At 36.1% G+C, this 26,144-nt stretch overlaps 1 protein-coding gene across 5 annotated transcripts in view; it reads left to right on the top strand.

Annotated features, from left to right (window-relative positions):
* The window catches only part of NBEA (neurobeachin), a 458,173-nt gene that overhangs the window by 280,266 nt on the left and 151,763 nt on the right, over window positions 1-26,144 (top strand). For 3 of the 5 annotated variants that reach the window (XM_036391661.2, XM_036391637.2, XM_036391619.2), the window contains 2 exons: window positions 13,024-13,167; window positions 16,322-16,360. In XM_036391661.2, the coding sequence (XP_036247554.1) occupies window positions 13,024-13,167; window positions 16,322-16,360 (183 nt within the window). The remainder of the gene's footprint in view (window positions 1-13,023; window positions 13,168-16,321; window positions 16,361-26,144) is intronic. The other 2 variants (XM_054514098.1, XM_036391646.2) reach the window with 1 other exon arrangement.

Raw genomic sequence — 26,144 nt, 5'->3', positions numbered from 1 at the left:
ATAATAGTTATTGTTGCTGAAATTGAGTTTATTGTAGCTGCATAAGCCAAGACAATATTTTTGATTGTCTTTTTTCTCCCCCCTCAGTTAATGCACTACCTAAAAATTAGTCACATACACTACTACAATTTCATAAAATATGTAGTTCTGGGGAAATACAGGGTGACCCCTATCTAAGATAATTCCCCAAACTGATATTTATTTAAGTACTGCCTCAAGTAAGAATACATTAGAGTAACTGAAGAACGAAAGCCCTTTTCTAAAAAGAAACCTTGTTCAACCACCCCATTCATTCACACAATTTTAGTCTGTAAGTAAAGGCAAGATGACCATTAATTGTGAGCAGTTTTAAGAAACAGAATCGACTTTGTGGGTGGTAAAACACACATACTTGATGTTCACTGGTGAGCATTTTAAGAATATATATACAGTCATTAAATTAACCCATAACAATTCTTCCATGTGCCAAGTAAGTCCTAAATGGGATCATGCTGCCATGTGAAACAAGCATGTAAACATTTCTGCTTCAGTTGAAGCACCTAAAATAATACTTCTCCTATTACAAAACTTCTATTCAGTACACGAACTAGCTTCCACATTGATTGTGAAACCTCCAGTGTACTCTGAATGAGTTTATATCTGAATTGTGTGCCTAAACAAGTCACAAAAATGGTTTTTTTTTAAGCACAGCAATTTAAGATTTTCATCTCTAGCCTTATAATTGTAGCCCAACAGTGCCATCCACTGCTTCACCAAATAAACTCCCAAATGTTTCATCCTCACAGGATTTTAGGGAAAATATTACATGATAGTTTTGTGCTCTTAGTATTTTATATGGTAATTGCAAGATACAGTTTTGTCTAAAGATTCTGTGAAAAACCTTATACTGGGTACTAGTTGAAGGATCTGCAAAATAAAATCTTAGTAGTGAGAATAATTAAATCTCAAATACTAGATTCGACTTGATCTTCTTTATAACATTTCCCACCCCACTCCCCCAATCATAAATATGTTCTCGTTAAATAGATACCATAAATATATCTACCACTATGGTGATTCTTTTTCTTAAAACCCACTGTAATGTAATGAAAGGCACCTTCAAGAGGTAAATGGTAAAGGAATTTGCTTGGGTGGAGTACTGAAGACTGATGTGTTGAATTTTACTGAGCACTCAGTGTCTGAGCTTCTGCTCCATGACTAGGTCATAGAAATGAGTTGCAAATGCATTCTATCAGTACTTGCAGTCTCTAAATATCTTCTGCCTGTTGTATATTGTTTCTAGCATATTCATAGGAATTTTTATGGCAGCTTTACTATCAGTTGTAAGTACAGATTTATTAAACAGTCAATTTTTTGTAATTATTTTCTTAACTCTTGAATGTCAGAAGCTGTCTTTTGACTCTAATTCAAGTTTTTCACAGAGCTAAATAGGATATGAAAACTTTTTCCCTCTAAACCTCTGTGTTTGGTTCCAAATGCCTTTCCTCTGAGATGTTTAGGTTATCCAGCATGACCTGGGTTTTAGCTGCTGTTATTGGTCTGAGCTAATAGATTCTACTGCAGAACTTGCTGGCTTTTTACCAGCAGTTAACATAACTACCTCTTCCTTCATCTGAAAGTATATGACCCCAGAATGTTCTTGAAGCCATGAAATTGGCTTGCAAAACTATTCCTAAGATCTAAAAATTGGAACCATTGTCACTCTTGGAATTCTAGCTCCACTTTTCTCCCTTCCACAGTTAAATTTTCATGTACAAAGAATACAAAATATCTGTTCTGCAAAATGAAAGTAAATTATTTACCAAACCCAGTAAATTGCTATGATGAGAAATATTTTCAAGCTCATGTGAACATTGTATGTGTTCTATTTATTCTTTTCTATATCTGTTTGACAAAGAAATATAAATTCTTGACCCATGAATATTCAGTGAATCTCATAGAAACATTTCAGAAGAACATTCTGTCAGTGAAAGTCTAATAATAGTCCTTCAGAGTCCTTCAAAGCTAGGTGAATGTAGGTCTTGGGACTCAGATTTTAACATGTGTTTTTCTAGTTTCCTATATTTTGTGCTTTAAAACTCTCTATTAAGGAGTAAAAGCACTTTAAAAATCTCCTTTGGCAATAGTTAAAAACATGAAATACTCCTTTCCTAAGTTTACTCCACTCTTCTTATTCTCAATGTCTTCACTGCAGGATCCCATTCTCCACTTTGTATGTAAGTGGGAATGTGTATCATTAGTGTTTTCTGAAGACTTGGCAAGGATAGCATGTCAAGCACATGAGTGGAATGGAGGGGCATTCTTTCAGCAGTGCTGCACCCTTTGCATAAGGATAATTGGGAGATCACACTGTAGATTTAAAAAGACTTTTCTGTCCCACTCTTTCTGATGGTCAGTGAGAGAGGTGAGAGGCTTTCAGGCACTGGGCTCAGGTTTTTGTAAGCCTCTGGGCTACCTGCAAGGGTTAAACAAATATAAGAAGAGTCTAGGAATCTCTTCAGTATAGGTGATTCCTTGTCTTTCCCAAAGAAAAGGAAACTGGTATGTATAGATTTTGAAAATAAGGGAATTAATTTTCAGAGACAGTATATATTTTAAGATGACCAAGTGCTTTTACTCATCTTTTTACATTGCACTACTTAACATTTATCACATAAAATCGATTTCTATTATATCACATGAAAATTCTTGTAGACATTTTATGTATAGAGTAAGATTTGTACACAAGAAATGAAGATTTAGGTATATATGCAATGGCTATTCCATATCCTTACAAGTAGAGTGAATTCTTCAATACCACTTATTTTGTGTATTTCATTATTTTATAGTGTTGGTTTAGAAATACACACAAAAAGTACCAGTGTAATGAGATAAACTGGATTTTCTTGTGAGTTTCAGCATGGTGCAAGTTACAGACAGGGATGAGGATGGTAAAAGAAAACCAAATGGATTTCATGGCAAAAGTTCTCAAATACAGTACTAACCAGCATGATAAGGAAAACCCCTTGTTAAGAATTCTATCAGCCAGCATATTATGTGTTTCCAGTTTAAGTTTCTTTTTTGTATCACGCACATTACATAATGACATGACGTTTTTCTTATCCTTACAGTGTGCCTAAAGAGTACATCTCCTGGTGTGTTTGCATAATACCTTGAACATCATCTTCAATAGATACACTTTCACAGCTGAAAGAACTATGCATAATACTCAAAAAGTCTTTTATTGGTGTCCTTTTTGCCGAATAGCACAAATCATTCAACCCTTTGCCCTTAAAAAGCTGATCACATTGTCTAAATATCATCTCAGCTCTCATCTAAATGGAAGATAATGTTATAGTGCTTGCACATTTAACATAAGCATAGAAATTTTGCAAATATCCCTTCAGTTGCATGCAAGATTTGTGCTCTCTTGTAATATTTGTGAAGCAGAATGAAAGATGTCACAGACCCCACACGGCAGCTTAATGGAAAGTGAAATAAAATACTGCTCTCCTTTTTATTTACTGCTGACTGCTGCTTAGATTTTTGTGGGTTAGCTCTTCTTAATACAGACTTAGGCCTTCTACCTGGGGCAGTGATTGCTGTTCACCCACTTCAATTATGTCATTGAGTTGTTTTAATGATAGACCCTCAGAATCTCATGTCTTGTGTACCATTACTCTTTCACTCTTCATCTGCTGGTCTGCATGCAACAAAGATGTTCTATAACTGCAGCTATTTTTGCTAAAAAAAAAAATAAATTAGCAAGTAATACTTTTTTTGAAAGTATGCAGTAAAATCTGGTTCAAAACCAATAAAATTGCAAAGCTTTGATTTTAATTTGATTAATAATTGCTATCTGGATAGATAACTTTAATATATAACTACTATTGCTAGATTATTTACAGCTTGGAGGAATTTATGTGTTTACAGCAGCCTGGCCCAAACATAAGGGCTGTCTGCTGCTAGTAGAGTGTAGTCCCTTAGCAGCTCTAAGATTTAAACACAAATATCACAGTGTTAGAGCCACAATGAAGCCTCACAAATGTGCATATCCTGTGGGTGCTGCCTTTTGTCTGGTGTTGCTATAGGCATTGATCTATGCTGAAATAGAAGCAATTCTTCCCACCAGCTACTTTAGCTGCTGGGTGAAAATATGTAAACCAGTTCTGGAGATGTGGTGGTCTACATGAGGAAAAAAATGCATTTGAACACATAATAGCCACAGTGCAGCCCACTGAACCAGTGGGAATCTAGAAAGTAAATCTAGATGTTCTAATGACATTTTTATATTGAAAAATTTATTATTTATATATAGCATTGACAATCCTTTAAGGAAACATTTTTATGTGATATTACATCATGTTTCGGAGATTTTGTCTGTGTAAAGACTGTATAAGATGGTTTTTCTGTATGCCTCAGATGAGTTTCACTTGAAAAGGCTACCATTCCAGAAAGATAATGTAATTTCAGATATGTCGGCAAATGGGTCTCTCAAAGCACTGATCATGAGCTGTTGAAGCTTTCTTCTGTAAATAAGTACTTTTGATAGAAATTGAAACAGTTGCATACCTGCAAGAATTACGATAGCTAGTATAAAAAATTTTAAAATTACTTCCTACACATTCATTGCCTGCACTAGAGATTTTTTTCTTTTTTGCTGTCCTATTATGTCTCTGTACAGTGACTGTTTCCAAAGAGCCAATCTTTTTGGGATCTGAGAGCAAAAGCTTAAGTGATGAGGGGCAAAATTGCCTTCTAGCAAAGACATAATCACTCATGGCCACAGAAAAGGAGAATTAAAAACTTGCAGCTGTTTAGTATGCTTTTTCTTTTAAAAATATTCAGGTTTGGACCAGCCACATGGTTTGGAGACACTAATTTTTAAATAATAAGTAAGGCTTAGAAATGTTGGAGTAGAAGTAGTTTGGGAGGTAAGATCACATTATATAGATAATAGAGTGGCTTGAGTAAAAAGGGATCTTAATGTAGTTCCAAATCCCTGTCATAGAGAGGGTTGCCACTATCTTTTCATGGAATTTCATGAAATGCCGTGCCATCTCTTCTATGTCACTGCATTATCAAGCGTTTGTATTTTCAAAGAGTATTTCATTTATTTCCAAGGTTTTATCATTGTTAGCCTTTTCAATTAGAATTTTTTTTTGGTTTTGTGAACAGGAAGCAAAATTAAGGCCAGTATATGTGGGTGCAGTTCCTCAGTATGGAGTGTGCCAGTTTAGAAGTCTGACAACACTGATCCTGGCTTTAACGTCTGCAAGCAGATAGTCAGAACATGTTTTTTCCTGGAGAATGTTGCTTAGGAACTAATCTAAAACTTTCCAGACATAATCCAGGCCTCAACATTAAGACACGGCATAGGCATGTTTTTCACTTTTATGTCATCTTAAAAAGGTTTTATCAGATGCTATGTCAAAAGCATAGAGTGCCTTGTTTAGCAAATTTATTCCATTGTTTCATTATCATGTCATACATTTTGAAATTCAATCACCTTTTCTTTCTTGCCTTATTAATTAAATTTTCCTATTTGAATAGTTTGGTTTCCCTCTTCAGTGGCCTGTCTCAAGGAACCTTTGCTTCCATGTGAATATCTTGAATCAAGAATAAATGAAATTCTTTTTTGCTGTCAAAACCAAATTGTGAAAACACATTGCATGCCTTTGAAAATCAGTACACTCTATTAGCAGACCTGTCAATATAAAAAGTGCATTCCATTTCCACCTCTTGCTCTAATAACCTTTTCTATGTTACTCAGAGGCAGTTCACATAATCAGAGTATATTGTCAGCTTACTGGAGTTGGGGAAGCATGAAATGAAAATCGCGTTAATATTGATCCAATTCTCTTACTTGCAAGTGTCCTTGATGTCCTTTCCACTGAGCAATAACTGTTGGTGTGATGTAGATATTTTCCTCTCAGCTATTACTGTACTTTTTTAAATAGCTAGAAACACACCTAGGAAAATTTTATTGCTCTTAATTATTTTTCTTGTTTATCATCTTTGCCTGTTGAAATTATCCACAGAAGAATTTGGTTTCTTTCTGGAATTTATCAAACTACAGTATATGCCAAAATGCTGCCCTTCAAACTATCAGGGATTTGTAAAGGTTGTCAGTCATGAAATATGAATCCATTCCTCTGTGTATGCATTACAGTGGCAAACTACATCTTAATCCAAATATAAACATTTGACTGTTGCTAGTTCCCATTCGAGGGGCTTCCTCTGGTTCCAGTCAGAATGGGAGCTGCCTTTCAGTAGCCTGAAATGCATTGGAATATTTGCTGGACTGGGAACATCTGACTCTGTCATCCACTGGCTGTTTATTGTCAGGGCTGAATCAGTGCAGGATCCCTCTCATGCGCTCAGAAATCCTGAAATCTCAAATACGTATAAAGACAATCTTGACAACTGCTAAAAATAAATTTCACGACCACTCTGAATCTCCGTTTTTGTGTCTGGGAACAAAAAAAAAAAAAAAAGAGTGCCTAACATGGTACTTCAACTTTTATTTTTATGAGGGACCCTTTTTATTAATATAAAACACTTTGACTGCAAGTATTTTTTTTTTTTAATCCCTCAGCCTCATCTGAGAAACATGTTTGCTTTGGCCTTGCCTGTATTCTCAATCTCCTCATTGGCATAGTCTGTGTCAGTCTCGTTTGACAGTGCAAAGCATCTGAGAATATGAAAAGGAAAAAATATAAAGCAGTTAAGTATTTATTTATAAATTACTTATATGAAGAAGATCATTTGGTCAGATGTTAGATATACAAATTAGAGAAAAATTGATGGAATGTCTATGATTAAATTTTCAGGTACTTATCCATTATAGGAAACAGAAATGCTATTTGGTTTTACTTTTGGTGGAAGTAATTTCCAATGCATATATATGCAAATTTTAATTTATATGAATTTTCATAGTTTTTCTTCCTCATTTCTTTAAAGGTCCCTAATAATGAAAATTTAATTTAGCTTTCTCTGGTTTTTATTAAATCTATTTAAACCAGCCTTCCTTTATCAACAGTCACTTCTCTGATTCTCTGGGGAAACTAAATTATATGCCAGTCAAAGCTGCCCATTGCTGAAACACATTGCAATTTAAATAACAACCCCAGCAGGCACAGGTGGGGACAGCTTGTTGGGGTTGGCTGTGATGTGCCAGCGCTGGGCTGCTGCGCAAAGCCAAAAGTTGGGTCCCTTGAGCCGACCCAGGGATAGGTGGGGCACGTTTCCCAGGGAGCGAGCACAGCCCGAGGATGGCTGGCTCCCGAGTCCTGCAGAAAGATACTAGGCTGAGATAGAGTGGTCACCGTGTCGATGATTTAATCTTGCTGGGTTTCGTAGAGGTCACTTTACAGACTCCCAGGCAGCTGCTCTCCATAACTGTGACCGCTGCGAGGGTACCAGTGCCTAATCAAGTTACTGAAGATTAGCAATGAAAGCTTTATGTGTGTTAGAATACACAAAGCAGGAAGACAGATTATCTAGCAAATCTTTTCTTTTTCTAAGTATTTTCAACTATTATGAGTGTTGAATGAACAAAAAATGTAGATAATAGTAGTACATTTTAATTTTGTCCATAAATAAGCTTGGTTCTTCTTGTAGAAGTTAGTTTGTGAAATAAAGAAAAAATATCTCTCAAAAAAATGCTTTGCTCTTCCAAACTCTGTTGATAAATTATATTTCACCTGTGATACAATTTCATGGTTCACATCATGAACTGTCAGGTAGCCTCCTGTGAGGAACTAATTCTGAATTCCTTTATTTAACAAATCAGTGGAGACTACCTTATATGATGAAAATTCAGCAAGAAAATCAGTGTTCTACAGGGCAGTGCATACTGTAAGATCTGTAAGGAGTAAAAAGCAAGTTTACCCTTAAAACTTTCTGAGGAGAGGTAAGCTTTGCAGAAACTCTACTTTAGCCACTATAAAAGAGAGTTTTTAATTAAATGCAGCATTTTACTGTAAAGAGAACAGACTTTACTTATGTCAAATGCTCCTTTAGAAGCCACATAAAACTGTAAAAGACAGTATATGAAAAAGGTTTCTTATAGAAAAGAAGAACACCATCCCATGAAGCAGATTTCCAGATGTTTGGAAACATTAGAATTTCCTGTCAGTATATTTAGGTAACATTAAAATGAGGTTAACTTTCCATTCTGCCATCTCTCTTCAAAGATCAAAGAGCACTCACTACATAAATTGCCTTATCGGTAATTCGTTGAAGTAAACTATGGAAACAACTTTATAAGAAGCAGTAGTCTCCTTTTGTTGGCCACAGTATTACCAAGCAAACTTTTCTTAGCAATAACCACATTTTTTAACCTCATTTTTTACTAAATGCAGAAAGAAAAAAGTATAAACCACTATATTTGGATATATAGTAAATGAATAGAGGAGAGAGCTAGAAACCCCCTCACTGTGTCCAACTAAATCAGAGTAATTAGTTTAATTCTTTATGAAATAAGTGCATAAACATAAAATAAATCAGTAATATTCTGTGTTTGTACTGCTAATTTTAAAATTTTATTTAGGGACAGGTTTTTTGGATCTGGACCCTTACAGTGTCTTTGAACTGTAGATTTCATCCCTAGAACCTATTGTGACCTACAGAATCCAGCAGGGAATTCATTGATTTAGTTGAAAATAGAGACTCAAAAATTCAAATAACATAATGAAAACACTCACCTAGCTCACCCCTGTTTCCTAAAGTATTGCCTATATTAAATACTTCTAGTGGCTATAGCTGAAAATTAACATTAGATTCTCCTGCTCTTATTAGGGAAATTATTAGGGAAATGTATTTTGAGGGGTTGTGGTAATGGTTTTTGTGGTTCTTTTTTGGAGGGGGAGTTTTTGGTGGCTTTTGTTTGGGTTTTTGTTGTTGTTTTGGTTGTGGTTTTGGTTTTGTGTTTGGTTCTTTTTGACTGCTTAATAAGTTCTGTTTAAGGAAAAGACGCTACTAGAAGAGAGATTATTACATTCTTGGCAATGTTGAACAAGTTTACTGTGCAGCTCATACAATCTTTCAGACATAAAAATTGCACACCTTCCCACGAATATTGGGGTTTTGTAGAGGAATTTTGGTTGGTTTCTTTAATTTCTTTTAAAGGTGACCTGTTTTCAGTTATCCTGAAAATGCTGCAGAAAGACAGTTTGTAACATGTACATTTATAAAAATAATCAAGTGTAATGAAAGAAGGATTTTTTTAACAGCTTATCTAATCCTGTGCATACATTCTTTTGAAATACGTTTAAGACAGAGCCTTTAAGTTTCAAGAAAGTAAGTCAGCAAATCCAGCTGGACTTCAGGGCAATCTGAGTGACTTATTGCCTCCAAAATCTTTGCAAAATGTAGTTTTAAGAAATACTTAACTGCTTGCTTCAAGGCTCCTTTCCAAATCCCAGTCTATCCCTTAAGTCTATCCCTTAAAATATCCTTTAAGAAGGAACTTAATAAGGACAAGAGCTGATAGCATCTGCCAATTCTAGTTCTGTGCCCTCCAGTGTCACAACATTGCTTTCTTGAAATGACATCTAGTTTTGTTTTATGGTTTCTTTTTTTAATGGATTTGAAACATATTCTAATTAGACTTAGTACAATTTCATTTTGTGCCTTTAAAACACAGGGTCCTTGTGTGCTAAAAATTTTGAAATTAAATGTCTGGCCATAGATTTAATTTCATAGTAATTTTTCTGAAGCTTTGAAAAAAAAATTTAGTTTTGATTTTTTTTCCAACACACCGAAATATCAATTATTTATTTATTCATTTCTTCTTTTTATATCACTGTTAACAATAATAGACATCACTTTATGTGATATAATTTTTTATTCAGTTTGTTGTCTGGTTTTAAAGAGACAAGTTGTTTTTCTTCTTTTTCTTATTTGGAGAGTTTCTCTTGTTTTAAAACCTTTTTGAAGTTGTCTTGAAATATAAAAATAGAACATCTGTGACAGATCTGTTTTGAACATATTTCACATTTCAGGATCCAAGGAGATCTGGTGGTCTGTGGTATTAGCTTGTTAATTTCTTGATGAATGGCTAGAAAGGCCACGAAGTGCACTCAGTACAGCACGTCTTCTGAAGATAGATGATCTCGAATAAATTCTATTCCCAATCAGTTTTTGATTTGTTAGGTGTTAAACCATTTCTTTGTAAGGACAGTGTTTACAAGCCTTGTAATGAGACAGCCCTGTGAGACCTTACTCTTCTTGCTGTAATTTTGATAAATGGAACTCTAATTCATAAAGGATATAGTGATTGAAGGGCAACTCCAGGTCCTGTACACTTTCATTTAGATAGATGCTTGGTACAGTACAGCAAAACTAAGGTGCACTCAACAGAGTGATAAATTTTAACAACAGCCAAACCAGAGGGGTTTTTCCATCAGGACAAAGAAGGACTATCTATTATACTTCGTAGAAACAAATGTATTTTTAATATTATAATCCAGAATGGATTTTATATATATTTGTCTGGCTGCTAAGCTCCAAATTTGCCAAACTAATTTAATGCTTTCTACTCTACCATGTTTTTTATACCTGTGTCTGGCAATATTTCTGTAATCTGGTACACTCATCACAAAGAATTTAAAATACCCTAATTTCAAGTTCTTTGGATGTAGTTTAAATGTTAGTAATGATTTGGAGCTTGGGACTTTCTTCCTGGTAATTTAAAAAATATATTTTTATGCATAAATAATTTTATAGAATTGTCATAAATCAGTTTCTGAAGTAATTATTGACTCTTACTCCAGATTAGTGCTTTTCAATCAGTTAATTTGATTATCTCATTTTATAAAGCTCAGAATCTTACATAAAACTGATTAGTTACCAAAAAGGAAGGAAACAGTGTTTTGGTGCTTTCTTCCTCCATCACGTTAGTTCATCTCGGGCCCAGTCTCCTCTGGTGTCACAACAGGAATTATTACTTGTGGCAAATGATGCTCAACTCCTTCACTGTAAACAGAAGTATACCAAGATCCTGACCTATGGATTTAATATGCAGAACAATTCTAATGTAATGCAACTGAAAATCTGTGACAGCACATTAATTTTTTGTGGTTTTTTCCTAACTCTGACCATTCTTACTTCTTTTTATGAATAAGGAAGAAAAAATAAATACAAACCAAACAAACAAAAAATTCCGAAACTTGTGCTAATACTGAAAACTTTTCCAGCAATTAGTTAATTGAACAAGTTTTAAATTGGGCAAATAGTTATAGTTAGTTGAATTAAGTAAAAACCTTAAAAAAACAAGTGAGGTAATAATCATAGCCTAGTAAGTGAGCACAGCAAAACACAGCATATTTAAAATACAGCAGCACCATCTTAATCGCTATCAGAATGGTCCTAATGGAGATAACAGCAAACAAGTCCCTAATTTTGAGCTTGGTGAACAAAATAGGTTTTGATTACTTGTTTATCTTCACCTTTTCAGAGTTTCAGAATGTAGTTTCAGAACCAGCAATCGAGTTAATAACAATAGTATGCAAAAAATTAATGTTAGGGTACATAAAACATGAGTTTTCTCAGCTTGTGATGAAGTGGCATGTTAGCAGTAATCTTGAAACAGAGTAAACACTCCCTCAAAGATATGCCTCCAGCATTTTTATTTATGTGGTGTGACTCTCCTGTGCACAAACTAATTAAAAGACTGTAATTAATTATAAGAGTAGGAGGTAAAATCATAGTGTCGTCCCAACTGCTTGCAATAACAAAACTGCCTGATACATCAATTCCATTCCATGTATCTGTCTTCACTAACCTGTCTGCTTCTGTATTCCTCTTAGTTGCCCTGTATTAATAGGGGGCCATGAGTCTTAGTGGATTTTACCTCAGCATTTTACATCTGCCATGATAGTTTTCATCCTGTTTAAATTCAGGCACTGTGGAAGACAAACAAAATCCACATGTGCATAGTTTTGCCTATTTTCACACTCATTCTGTAGCTTAATAGGAGGCAAATTTCCAAATTATCCTACAAAAAAAGAGAGATAGTTTAGAGGGTTTATTTCTTGATTGACAGCAGTGGAGATGCCCAGGTCTTGTATGGTCCAAGGGGAAGATGCAGGGTTTTCTGCTTAAGAAAAAAAATAGAAATCTTTCTTGTCTGAGGCTACTGTGAGTCCATAGTACTGAAAATAAAACTTATTACCTCTTCCAAGCTAAGAAATACTATGTGGAGGTCACAACAGTAACATGAAAGGTATTTATGATATAAAACCTAATTATGATTCTGTCATTTGACCACACTAGGATTTATTTTTTGCATCATAAGAATAAAATCGGGCAAGTTCCAATAAGATATTCCCAAAATTCAATAAGTCAAATCTCCTGCCATAAGGAACCATCAGGCTGAATAGAAAAAGCCAACTGTAGTCAAGAAAAATGAATATTATCCATGAAAACCTTTAGGTAATTGGCACATATCCACGTACTGCCATTTTTATTGTGTTGCTTAAAAACACACACACAGATGTGCACCAAAGTTCCCTCACCATGCTTGTCCTTTTTTTCAATCTTTTCTGAATCTCGGCATAGCCTACCTTGCTGTTACTGTGTATCAGAGATAAACTGACTCCTGCTTCACCACCCTGTCCCTCCTATCTGAAAAGACAAAAATCCTGAGAGATTTGGATTCCTGAAAGCAGCTTCTTTATTTAGAGTAGGTGGCTTGTGCTCTCAGGTCAGTCAAAGTCAGGGCACCAGGAACCCAAAAGAAATTCCTGCTGAATTTGTTGCAGGTGGAAAACTAATGGAACAACATTGAACACAAAGTAAATAGCAATTATTAAAACCAGGAGAGTCTTTGTGGAAAAGTTTGTATTTTATTTGGGACAGGACAGAAGACAGAATAGACCTGCATATTTTGTAAACCTCGGTAAAGTTTTAGAAAAATGTTCCTTCTTTTCTTTTTGATAAAGATGATTTATACTGTAATGTTTTTACTACTTGACTGTCATTGTTTTATATTTAAAATGTTACTCAGGTAAATTCACAACATTTGTAACTTTTTTTTAGGCACTGAAGAGGATGTAGTGAAGTCAAAGAAAACTTTCCGAAGTCAAGCTGTGGTAAATCAGAATGCAGAAACAGAGCTTATGCTGGAAGGAGATGATGATGCTGTTAGCCTGCTCCAAGAAAAAGAGATTGATAACCTTGCAGGTAATTATACTTTTCATTAGAACTAAGATAAGAGTCAAAAGGTTGCTAGTTCTTAACCTTTGTGGTTAATGTCTTAATATTCACAGCTAAGCATACAATTGCAATATGAACAGATTCTTTGCATTTCAGATTTTATTGCTTCCTCTCTACTTCCTTGAGGTATGGGCAGTGAGTACAAATCATTTGCCCATTGCACAGTCTTTGAGCAGAGATGTGAGAAATAGCAACACCTGAAGTGTTTTTATTAGTGAGGGTCACTTGTTGAAAAGTCTGTAAATACCAATGTGAAGGCTCTCTTTTTTTTCTTTTTTTTTTTCTTTTTTTTTTTTTTTTTCTGTTAAAGTGTAAATGGACTCATTCCACAAGTCAGGGTTTTGTGAGTCAGAGTGTGCTTGTGCCTGATCCTAAGTGCCACGCAGCTTGTGCAGAGACACCTGCCCTCCTACTGGCACCCAGTTCTCTCAGTGATGGAGTTAAGGGGGATCTGCAGTATCTCAACCCATCTGTCACAGTGAGAGAAAAAGTTGCCTGTTTTAAGCAAGGACTAAGAGAGAATGAAGCTGTGACCAAGCTATGAACTTTGGGAGTTAGCATATGAGCTGGGAATGAACCCTCTGTAAATACGCACGAGAGAGCCCTTCTGGTCCTTTCCTGCGTGAAGGAGTGCAGTGAGATCTGTTCATCTGTCTTCTAGCAGGTTCTGTTACAGCTTTGTCTTAGAGGTGATACTACCTTCCCTGGGAAGTAGTCTGGAAAAAAGGACATGTTGAAAGATGAAAATGCACTCTCGTCTCAGATGGGATAAAACTGAGAAATATTAAATGTGGTATGAAGTTTTTTAGATTAATTTACTTAGGAGTATCTTTATTAAACTACTCCGCTAAAAGAGAGTTTTGTGATGTCATGATTTTTTCTGCATAACCGTATTTCTGAAATAGCTATCTTTGTTCCTGCACTTTCTTCTGATACCACAGTAAATATCTGTAGCAAAGATAAGATCATAAGTAGATGATTAAAAAAATATAAACAAAAACAAAGCAAAACAAACAAAAATCCCACAAAAAAATGAAAAGGCAAAAAAACCCCAACAACCACCTGGAAGTTAGTCTCGTACTTTAGAACTAAAGCAGAGCAGAGAGGGAGAAATAGATGCTTTTATTTGGGAGCAAGCATCAGTATATGATTATTACAGTTAATATGTCACTCTACTTGCTTTCTCAATCTGCAGCTAACTGCTGCTGAGACACTGTTGTCTAAAGTCAATAAAATAGTGCATCAAGCAGGACCATAAGTGGGATAATTTGATCAATGTCCCTTTCTCTTTCAGAAGAAAACTCAGTACTGCTTTGGCTAAGTTCTTATATCTAAGAAAACTGTTTCCAACTAAATATGCACGTAGTAGTTTAAAAGGCTGTTTAGAGGCTGAAATATGCATTTAATTGAAATACTGATAAAAAACTGCAAAATGGGCATGAAAAATTCTTACCCAGTCTGGAAAATCTCAGTTAGAAATGAAGTTTTCTCTATGCCACAACACTGACATTTTGTTCAAACACACAGATACAATTCCTCTAGCTACCTCCCTCTGCAAAAAAACTAGTATTTCAATGTGTCCTTAAGAATTAATGTGCAATTTATCCTTTTACTCAAGATTTCTGCTGGATGGCAACTCCTGCTCCCTCAGGACATGGCACAGTCATTCTCGTCCTTTGCTTTTACTGCTTGTAAAACTGGGAGATATTGTCAGCATTGCAAAAGCAGAAATAATAGAAAGTGAAAAAAAACCCAAAACTTTTGAAATATTGACAGGATGCCCTTGTGTTCCCTATCAATGCTAACAGAGCAAGCAAACTGCTTCCAAGTGTGGTGAGGTGATGTGATAATGGTGCCATATGGTACCGAAACCTGTGAGCTTCTCAAAAAGAACCCACACTCCACTATCTCAGTTTTACCATTAGATTAACTGCAGCCTTTGCTACTCAGCTCTCACTCATCTTTGGAGCTAATGTTGATAATTAATGAACACACACAGTATCATACATGTCTTCTGTAAATTTTACATTGGTAAAAAAACCCTGTGAATCCCATGACGCCCTCTCTTTAGGTGCTGATTTTGCAGGATTTTCCATAAATGATATCACTGTTTTTCCCAGTTTTCAGTATATAGAACATGGCTCTGAAACTTGAGTTGAATAACTGAAATCAAGAAAAGCAGTAGGCAAAGAAGGTGTGGTTTTGGCCTAAGAAGGTCTGAACAATCTCTGACGGCTCTGAAGAGCAGGTCCCAATAAAGCCACACTGTCTGTTCTTGTCTAATTCTAAAGAGTTATGTACATTTAGTATACATGATCTGGAAATCTTTGAGATCTATCTGGTTATGGCATACCACAGCATCATTTATATCTAGTTACTGCTCACAGTGAAATGACACATAGGAATTTCTATATTCAGATATGCCTCCAATTTAACTTTAAAGCTTAAATCAATTCAAACCTGATTTACAACGATTTGGATTGTCTCAGTAAGAGATAGGAATTAAACAAAATCTTTATAAACCAGGTTTCAATTGATTTAAGATTGTCTACATTTAACTAAAACAATTTAGCATTGTTTATTCCATGAAACTAAGGCACATTTTAAACAGATGAGGCCTTGGGTTTTAGAAAATTTTTAACTAAGAGGATATAAATGATACAATATTTTGATTTGTGAACTTAAAACTGAAAAAAGGGGAAGTTTGAAACAGATTGAGATTGTTCATACAAAGTTATCTGTACATACCTTTTGTTCCAGAAACTCTTTATAGTTTTTCATCAACCATGTGGCACAAATCAATGTAAAGTTCGCTTTGATAAATTGCATATGGTATGGAGAATTTTTAAATAATTATAGTCTGAATATTTTTATTATATAATCTCAGTATTCCATATGTTGCAATTGCAGTTAGTCAGATTTCATTATATTAAGTAACATTTTAATAAAATATGAAAATCTGATTCCATGTTATTATGGTCTTAGGATTATGACTTATAAGTTTGCATCACAATTTTTAACAAAAGCAGTATTGAAACTGTCTTGCAGTATGAGTTAGCGAAAGACGTTGTTCTTGTTTTAGCTTTTTTGTATTAAAATATTTTACATGTTTCTGTTTCAGTTTTAGCTCCTTTTCTTCCCAGACTGTTCACTTCAAGAGGCAAGTCACATCTCTGTTAGAACTAATGATTGAGATAGCCCAGTCAATTTTAACAGTTTCCTAATATATTGTGAATCTCTGGGTAGTACAATCAAATCCACTGTAGCGACTTGATATTACTAACTCTTGTCCTTTTCCATTTATATTTCCTAATGCTGCAGTAGGGCTCTTAAATACTTACATTTTCCCTTAAGATCCTAAGAGTTTAAATTTGCTAACAGTTTGTCTCCTGCTTAGTAGATGATTGTTTCAAAATGAAAAATCTGTGGGTGTGTTCTAACATTATAAGCTTGCATTTTTACAAGGATATAAGGTAGTAGATCTAGTAGATATGCGGTTTTCTTTTAACAAAGTTTGTTGTTTGGGTTGGGTTGCTGGGTTGTTTATTTTAGAGCACTGATCTTGCATTAAAATAGGTCATTAAAAAAATAAATGTTGATCTACTCAGGTTTTATGAATTCTATATTTTAGGAAGATGTTCTCTTCTCTTTGTTCTGAAGGCGCATTTCACTTGCTGAGACTTGTTTGTGTGCATTTGAGAGCAGAATTTAGCCTTGACGTTTTTGAAAGATACATGTTCTTAACTGGAGCACATTTAATCTATTTTGTCATAGAGCTATTGACAGCAGCAAACATACCCCAGCCAAGCAAGGGATCCTTGATGGAATCTTTTGCTACTCTCTACAAGAGTATTTTCTAGAAAGAAAGAAAGGAAATAAAAATAGGAGGATATGATGCTTTGAGTTATTTTAAGAAGACAAAGGGCTTTGGCAGGCATCTGGTTACTTGCGTGGGCTCAATCAACTCAGAAGCTGACTTCCTCATCAGCCACAGTGAATTACAGCCTCACAACACTCTTGCAAGAATAAATACATGTTATTTGCTCCATTATATGGGCAGATTGAGCAACTCATCCAAATAAACACAAGGAAAGCCACTAACTGCCTTTAATGAATTTTAGTCTTACTTTATCATAACCTTCAGTACAGAATCTTCCCTTCTCCTTTGACATCTGCCGTGAGGTGGAAGAAGCCTCCCCCCAGTACAAATAGGCCAGGAATTTTGATACAGATGCAGCATCCCAGCACTGCCATAACTTTTAGCAACTTTGAACTTCAGAGTAGAAATATTTCTAGAAAGCAGCGCTATTACTGATAAATGAGGGCAGATCTTCCATCCGAGCCAGCATGAGTAGTGAGTCCATCCTGGCCTGAGGACTAAATGTGAAAAACCTTCTCCCCAGACTTCTTGGGAGTGTGCTGAGTGCATTGACTTACTGCCCTGTGCTAAGGAACACACTAGGTCAGGGGGATTTGACAGCTTGTATTATTATTAATGAGATATAAGACCTTTCACTTCCAGGTCATCTGTTTGAAGTCCAGACAAACATTATCAACATCTGTTTTGTGGCCTATGCAATATAAGCCTTTTGTCTCTTTTCAGACAAATTAACAGAAATTATCATAATTTTGACCAATTTCCAAATGAAAACATTTTAGGTGATGTCATTAGAGGGAATTGGAATAGTGCTAAAAGTTGTACTACATAGAGTTACAATTAAAGTTGTATAGGAGTACAAAAAGAAAAATTAAAAAATATAAAATATTTATCCCATGGGGAAATTTTCTATTCCAGGTTTCAACAAACAGCTCATTTACATTTCTGAAATTATGTTGAAGTCTTGCATAGGACCAGATGAAGCAATAAAACCACTAACACATCAAGGAACTGCACCTAAAGCCACAAAAAAAAATTGCAAAATAAGTATTTTTTTATGGAAAACATATATTTTGACTCATCTTCAGATGTATAGTACACATTTAAAATTTATACACAAACATTCTGAGTTACAGTAACACTTCATTTGGCCAAAGTCTGACAAGGAATTTTCTTTACAAGAGTTGACCAGTGAAGACAATCTCCAGTAAGCAAAGCTGTTTGAAACTTTATCTTACTTATTCCTAAGGAGTAAAAGAAGACCATATTTTCTTGAGTTTTCTTCTGTTGCCATTCTCAAAATTTTAATAATATATGTAGTATTATTTCTATTGTTTTTGTTAACAGACTAAGCAGGTAGACAAATAGTAGATTTTCTTAATGAAAAAAAAACCACAACATAAACTTGAGCCTCTACTGAGAAGGCAGATTTTCGAATTATTAGATTTTTCAGGCATATAGAAATAATGTATTTGAGGCCAACCAGAGAAATTTTTGTTGCATTATCTGCTGTTAGAGTAATGGATTGAAAGAAAGGACAAAATAGCATTGATAGTGTCTCTAGCAGTGACCACAGCCTTCTCAGGACATTTAGGGGTAGCGGAAAGGAATCATCTCCATCCTTCTCCCTCCTGGAGAACAAAGCACAACAGTGGTTCCAAGGGTGATCTCATCTTCCCTCTCCAACTCTTCTCCTCCTGCCCTGGTATGTCCTCTCCCGTGGGGCTGGGAGAGCCCTGTTGTCCATCACATTCTGTCCTGCAGCAGTTGCCATCTACGCACCAGTGGCTCTGATGGTCTGGAGTGGCCCAGAGGGCAGAAAGCAACAACCATAAGGGAAACCCAGTAAGGACTGTAGCAAGGACACAGTGGTGCTTCCTAATAATTCTCTCTTAGCTTCTAACAGCTTGTACTTCTGATACTTCCAGAACCAGAGGTAGTCATTATTAGCTTGCTTGCTTTCTTCCTTCCTTCTTTCTTTCTTTCCTTCCCGTTTTATCTCTCTTCTCTCTCTTACACTCTCACTTTCTTTTTTTTTCTCTCTGTCTGGAGGTGGCTTAAGCTTTGCCATACGTTATGCTTTTTTTCTTTAAGAAAGCATGTATATGCACACACAAATAAGTCAGTTAAGTAACAAATATAAAAGTTTCAATAGAAAATACAAAAAAGTCTTAATATTTCTCCTAGTTTTTTAAGCTTTCCAATGGAAGCTCTTCACTGAATTCAGCATGCACTACTAAGTAGATTTTTTTTTTCCTTTCAAACTGCATTATTATTGCAAATTAGCATTCAAGATAGGAATTTCATTGGGGCAGTTGCTTGTCTGGGAAAGTGACAGGAATGTGGAAGAAGAGTGATTCCGTTTCCTATTCTCTGATAGATACGTAACCACACAAGCCTTTTACTTCCAAACATGGAAATTTAAGTCAGCCAGATTTTTGTAGTTTCTGGTTTTTTATGTATTCAGATTTTGATCCTCAAGTCTAAGTATAAAAAAGAAAAACATATTTGTATGAGTTTAATTTGGAGTATAGGTTCAGGCATAAACTGAAAACAATTATACTTTTGATATGGAGTTGGCTTTCACACTGAAAAAGAAAAAGGCCCACAGTTTCTATAGCATACTATTTTTAGACAGCTCAGTGTTTATTCTAATCATTTTTTTCCATATTACTATCCAAAATATCTTAATATTTTATAAGGTGGTTGTCAGTCACATGTGATAGTGCTCCCTAAGCACAGCTTTGAAGAACTCTTCTCTTTGTACCTTAGTACAGCAACTCAAAGACTGAGCACCTTCAGCTTTTAAAATGACAACCAGATTTCCTGCTTTCCAAGCTTTAAAATTAAATCAGTTCAAACTCCGTTGGATTGTATTTATGAGTGACTCTGAGAGTGCTTCACATTTTGTTACTGTCCACTGATAACAGTCTATTTAATTTGTTTTTCCATACATTGCAAAACTCTTTTTTTGAAATTTCTAAGGCTGCAAAATTAGACTACAGTGGAGCCTATGACTTCACAGGTCTGTAGCTTCTCCCTTTTCCTGATGTGCCGCACCCTGGATGGAACTGCTTAATTCATCAAAGGTCAAGCTGATGAACTACCTGATATATAGGGGCCTGCAGAAAGACAGGCCCAGACACAAGGAAACTCCACCATTTTGCATCTTATTTCATCTTCACTATGCAATTGGTTCCCATGCAAAAATCTATTTATTCTTCATAGGAACATATTGGGACTGACCCAGACTCACCATAGATTAGTTAAAGGAATGTATTCAGAACTGCATTGACAGTATCCATGTTTAAACTAAGCATTTTCATTGACCTTTGGACAGGACTTTTTTTGCCTTTCTTTTTTTTCCTCTGAAGCCAATTAGATCAGTCAAGACATTTTGGTTAGTCTTGGTTTAATTAACCAGAAATTTTACCAGAGGAGGCCTCATTCCATGCTTTTAGCTCAGCTTTCTAAAGAAACAAGTTTATGTAAGCACCCTCTGTTAGTCTCTATCTTTGTAATTTCTGAACCTGGAAGCCATCTTGTACAAACTTTTAAACAAGAGTAAAGACCTGAGAAGCAATAAAATTCCAGCAATGGAATTAGGCTGTTAAGGAAAAAAGGCTGAATGACAGAGCCTGCCACATCACTTCTCCTTTCAATAGGTACCAGAGGATATTTGTTGAAAGAGTCTTCTGAATTACCCTAATTGTGGGAATGCAATACATGCAGCCAACTAGTAGACACAGTTGCACTAGAGTTGGCTCTGGTATGGCTTAAAGATACTCATATTTTCAGAAAATTTTGAAGTTAACAACTGCTGCATCTCAAGTGATTTTTCCAAACATACCTGTCAAGTTATATGTTGATCCAACAACTTATGTCTTCATTCCCATACAGATATAGGAGTTACTATCTATATAAGTGAACTTTAAAATATCATGAGCTATCTGAACATAATATTTCTGTTCACTCTGGTCTCAAGAAATACAAGACTTACAGTTTATCTGAAGAGCTTTTCCATAATGGAGACTGGAAGGAATAAAAGCTCAAGGGCTTATTTCCTTAAATTTCTAATCAGTTGAGCCCTATGGGCATGAAAAGGTACACAAACTGGACTGTATAAGATACCTGTCAAGTCTGGTTTGCTCAGACTGGCATCTGGGATTTGATCCCTTGTGTTCCTGAGTTGTTAACTCGAGTTCCTGTTTCAGTGGTATACCATTATAGCAGGCTTCTCTCTCCGCTTTCTCCTTTCTTCTTTAAATGAACATTAAACATGTTATTCTTTTGAACATTAAATATGTTTTTCTAGGGTGTATTTTTTTCTGTTGCATTTTGATTAAATAGCTAGCTATAGTGACTCTCCCAGAGAGAAAAATTTGTTACTTATGTGAGTGTGTTCAGCATCACTTAAGGTTTTCTAGGTTGAAAAAGTATCTTAAGTTTTACCTAAGAATGAGGAGGGAGCTAGTGCAGGTCCTACTGCATCAGTGTAGAATACTCACATCTGGATGCACTGCTTAACAATCAAGTTCTTAAGTTTCTAAACCATCTTAATTTACTCAGTTCTTCCAAGGTATAGCTTCAGGCAGAGCACATTGTATGAATCTAATTTTGAAGTGGCAAATGTGTGCATTGCAGTAGTGAGGTCCCTATCCCAAATATTTACATTTCTGGCCAGGTGTAAATAATTAGGGGGAGTCTTAACTCTTATTAATACCTGATCATCTGGCAGGTTGGCACTTGGACACGTCCTGGAAAAACTCTAAAGCCATGTAAGCCATTGGGAACCTCAGCACATTCTCATGTGTGCCACAGAGTAAATTTGACTTTACCTGCAAAAGGGAGTAAATGTTGTGTTTCTGTTACTTTGGGCTGTGAGACACACAGCTAATTGTTCCACAGGACCTTCAGTGGTTCAGTAAGACTGACTTTGGTTTCATGTTGAGTTTGTCTTTGCATTTTTTCTATCTGTTCTATTAAGTGGTTCCTTCCTATCACCCTTGGAACAAAATAAAGAAATTGTTATTTCTAGAAATATTGGGAGGCATGTTTTCCCTCAGGAAAAAAGTACTATTTAATATTTTTCTTTTAATGAGACTCGGAAGGTCTTAAAATTAAAAAAGAATTAAAATAATAATAATTTACCCATGAAAGTGTATTTGTCACTTAATTCAAATGTATATGTTTGAGATAAAATTACTTTTTTTCTTTTCAAGCAGCACTATATTTAACTATTTTCACAATCTCATCAAAACTATGTAATTCTTTCTTACTACTTTATTCACAGTTATAATATGCAAGATTGTTTTTATTTACATTTTCTTTTTAATCAAATACATTTGCTTGCTGTTATGGCAACCACTTAAGAGAATTGATATGCTGTAATTGTTTAGTCATTGCTGTTGAAAAAGACCATTTAAGTTGATCTTTGATGTTAGTCGTAGTAGTGTTGCATGCTTTAGGGAGGAAAGGGGGGAAAAGTGGGGAAAATCTTGAATATCAGGACCTATCCACACTGGCTATGACATTTAAACAAACAAAAAAAGTCAAGCCCTCTCTCACAATATGAAACATATGATTCTGCAGGGGTAAAAAGCCAACAAAATAAGCTTGTATACCTCTGAAAACAGGAGAATATAATTTGGGATATTATTCAGTGGTGGAAGAGAAAACCAAGATTATAGTCATATTTAGACTTAGATTCTGGTTTTTGCATTTAAAAAGTTGTGCAAATTATCTTTACTGAAACTGTTGAAAGTAATGAGTAAAGGGAGCTGTATATGTATATTCTTATAAGGGCCTTGGCTTGAGTGAAGTTACTGCCTTCAAGTATTTGCTATAGTGGAGAACAAATTGGGGGCAGCCATCCTCATGTAAGTGCAATATATTTACTGCAGAAATCTTTTTAGAGTGTAGTTTGAATCAAATTTAGGATGACAATGGGAACAGAAATAGACTAAATTCTGTGAATTGTTTAGGAATTTTATCTCGTTTACTTGTTATTTACTTGGCACTGCATGTGTTATATTAGATGTTAATTGGTTGAAATATTTTTCAGACTAAAGAGCTTTTCCCAAAGGACTCTGGTACCTATACCTCTTTCTACTTCCATGATATGTGACTTTCATTTCAAGTAACTGAAGTTTTTGTGTGCTTGTGCATGTGTTACATCTGGTTTTTTTAAGTGTAAGGATTTCTATACATTTCAAATACAACTCAATGCCAGATACACCTGGCTTTACAGTTAAAGTGCTGAGGAAATTTCTGTTGTCTTATTTCAGGTATCTTGTGAGTGATTTTTAGTTATTATTCTTATTATCTAAAATTCTTGTTTAAGTGTCATATCAAATTACAAAATGTAATTTATGCAAACTATTTTACTTAGTAAAAGTATTGGTTTCAGTTAATCTATGTTGAATATATGTACATGTAAAAAGATCTATGTTTTTTCTTTTAAACCAGTATCAGTTAAAAATTAAGTATGCCAACATCCACCTGTTTTTTTTCAGAGTAATTACCAGTAGGTTGTAAAATTAAATTGGTTGAGCTGATTGGATATGTTTTCAAAGTACTTGTCCCAGCTAATACATTTTTTTTTATGGGTAATCACCAAAATTTTATTTTAAAAGTTAGACTTCTAGGCCTGCAGCAGGTAAATGTCTTTTTTCGTAATTCAGCATATAAAAGCATATTCCTTACCTCCTTAGGAGTAATTGTGCCCAATCTTCTTAGCAGATATACCTCCAGTGTAATTTTCAGGCTCATGAATGTAACACGTGTTTAGCTCTTACAGCTAAAAATGACAGTTTATGAAAATGAAAATATTTGAAACAATAAGTTCAAACTACCACTCTTTAGCAGCTTTCCTTAAAAGGTGTAATTTTACTGATATTCCATCAGCAGATAAACTTTTAAAAACCTAATGGAACTTTTCACTTGCCTTGATTAGCTTTACTTGAAATATACAAGAGCTAAGTTACAAGAACAGGGAATGAAGTCTCTGTTTAACAAAAATTCCACAGGGGAGCAGGGAAGTTACATTCTGCTTTTATTCACTGGGACCTTCTAATTTCACAATTATTTACGTTTGGAAAGAAAATATTATTTTAAAAGGTAGATGTGTGGTAGAGTTTATTTTAGAAATGTAAATCACATGGGCTGACCACGGGATCAGGCAACAGGGAAAAATCACCATTTGAACAGATTGCTAGACCTGTGTGTCTGAAGGGATTTCTGCTCTCGTTTTAAGGCCCGAGCTTCTCTGGTAGGTCGCTGCCTTTCTGTTGCGGTCGCCCCGATAGCTCCGGAGAGGTTCGGTAGGGGCAACGAAACGATCCTTAAAGAGAGATGCTTTTGCTTAGAGTCCCAAGAGCTGACAAGCGCCCTAGACACGGGTTCCCTCCACAAACGCCAGCCTGTTGGGCGAAGCGAGGCAGCTACAGGTTGGCTTTCCCCCGGAGCGGGAAGGGAAGCGCCCTCGGTGCCGCCTGCGGTCCCTGCGCTGCGCGGGGAGCGCCCGGCAGCATCCCCGCTGCTGCTGCGGCTGCCTCTCCCCCGGGCAGCACGGCCCTGGCCCCGGCCTTCTCCGGGGCCGCAGCCGCGATGGAAATGAATATTTACATCCCCTGGAAAAGCGCAGCTCGCCACCGCCGAGGGGCCGGGCGGAGGCTGGAGCCGAAGCTCGTTATCCTTCCCGAATGCGAATGAGCCCGTCCCGCGGCTCTTGGCTCAGGTGTGCTCAGCTTTTGTTTCATTAGATTATCAATTGGGTTCGGGAAGGAGATCCAGAGCTTCCCGATAGCTCTGTGCCATATGGAAAAATCTGTGCTATTTTGATTATACTCTATGTAAACATTTTAATATCGGATCCTTAAAATCCAGAGACTGTCCCAAAGGGGATTAAAACATAATCCTCTCTCTCTATAGCTGTAGTGGATTAATTTCGTATTCTCTCAGTGGCTGGCTTGCTCCCTGAAGGCTACAACAAAAAGACTCAGTGCTCCTTAAACATGCTATGGAATTGCAAGTTGTAATTGGAGATTTCCAAAGGACAAGTGTAAAAATGAAACACTGCTAATACCGATTTTTTTTTTTTCATTTTGTGCTTTAAGAAAAGAAAAAGTCTGTAAAGATATTTTTAAACTTAGTTTAAACGTCACCTTTCCTGAAATCCCATAATGTAACTGCTATTTATTTTGCTTTATGTTTTTATGGGGATTTTTCTTTGTTCGTTTGTTTTTGTGGGGATTTTTTTTGTTTCTGTTTTCGTTTTTTTTCCCTAAACAAAAAAGCACAGGAAAACCTTTTCTCATCTGGAAAGTACGATAATGCTTATTCCTTGTCGCATTGTGATATCTCTGACATGTTAACCTTGCAACAAATCTAGGGTGTCATTTGAGTAGAATGCAGGGCAGATGCCAAGGTACCAGTCTGGGAGGGAACTTGGAGCCTTTTCTCGGGAGGAATAGAAAGGCAGAAATCCCCGATTTCCCCTGCCTTCAGGAACGGGCTAAGAAGTGACTGTTCCCTTTCCCTCCACATTCACCCCTGCTTTTGCAGCTCTGCCCCCTGCTCCAGTCCGCCAGGGCACATCACCCGCTCACCGGGGCGCACCATTGTCTCCGCCTGAATGGCAGATTATAGGGTTTGGCCTTTTGGCCATTAAATAGCAGTGGCTTTATTTTTATTTTAGCCACACAACACCAGGGAAAAAGAGGTAATTGGATTAAATTGATGTTCTTCCTTCTGGGATTCAGCAAAGCCCACAAACGCCTCCTTAAAGTGATAGAATAACGGGTCGTTTCCAGGACGCGTCTTTCCAAGGCGCTTTTCTCCCGGCACAAAGGCCCGGGAGCCCATCACCCTGCGCCGGGCCAAGTGTGCCCGAGCAGGGATAGAGGAGGGGTAGGGCGCTCTGCTTGAGAGGGCAAGTGCTTCTGCAAGGCAGGGAACCGCCGGCTGCCCAGACCCCCCTTCTGTAAACACAAAGAAAGGGGGCCTGGGGAATAGAAACCCAAATCCACTTGTAATCGTACAAGAGAATCGGGCGTAATTACTTGAG

This window comes from Molothrus ater, chromosome 2 (genome assembly GCF_012460135.2).
Source record: "Molothrus ater isolate BHLD 08-10-18 breed brown headed cowbird chromosome 2, BPBGC_Mater_1.1, whole genome shotgun sequence".
Taxonomy (NCBI): domain Eukaryota; kingdom Metazoa; phylum Chordata; class Aves; order Passeriformes; family Icteridae; genus Molothrus; species Molothrus ater.
Note: the sequence above shows the minus strand (reverse complement) of the source record. Positions and strands in the feature narration are given on the sequence as shown.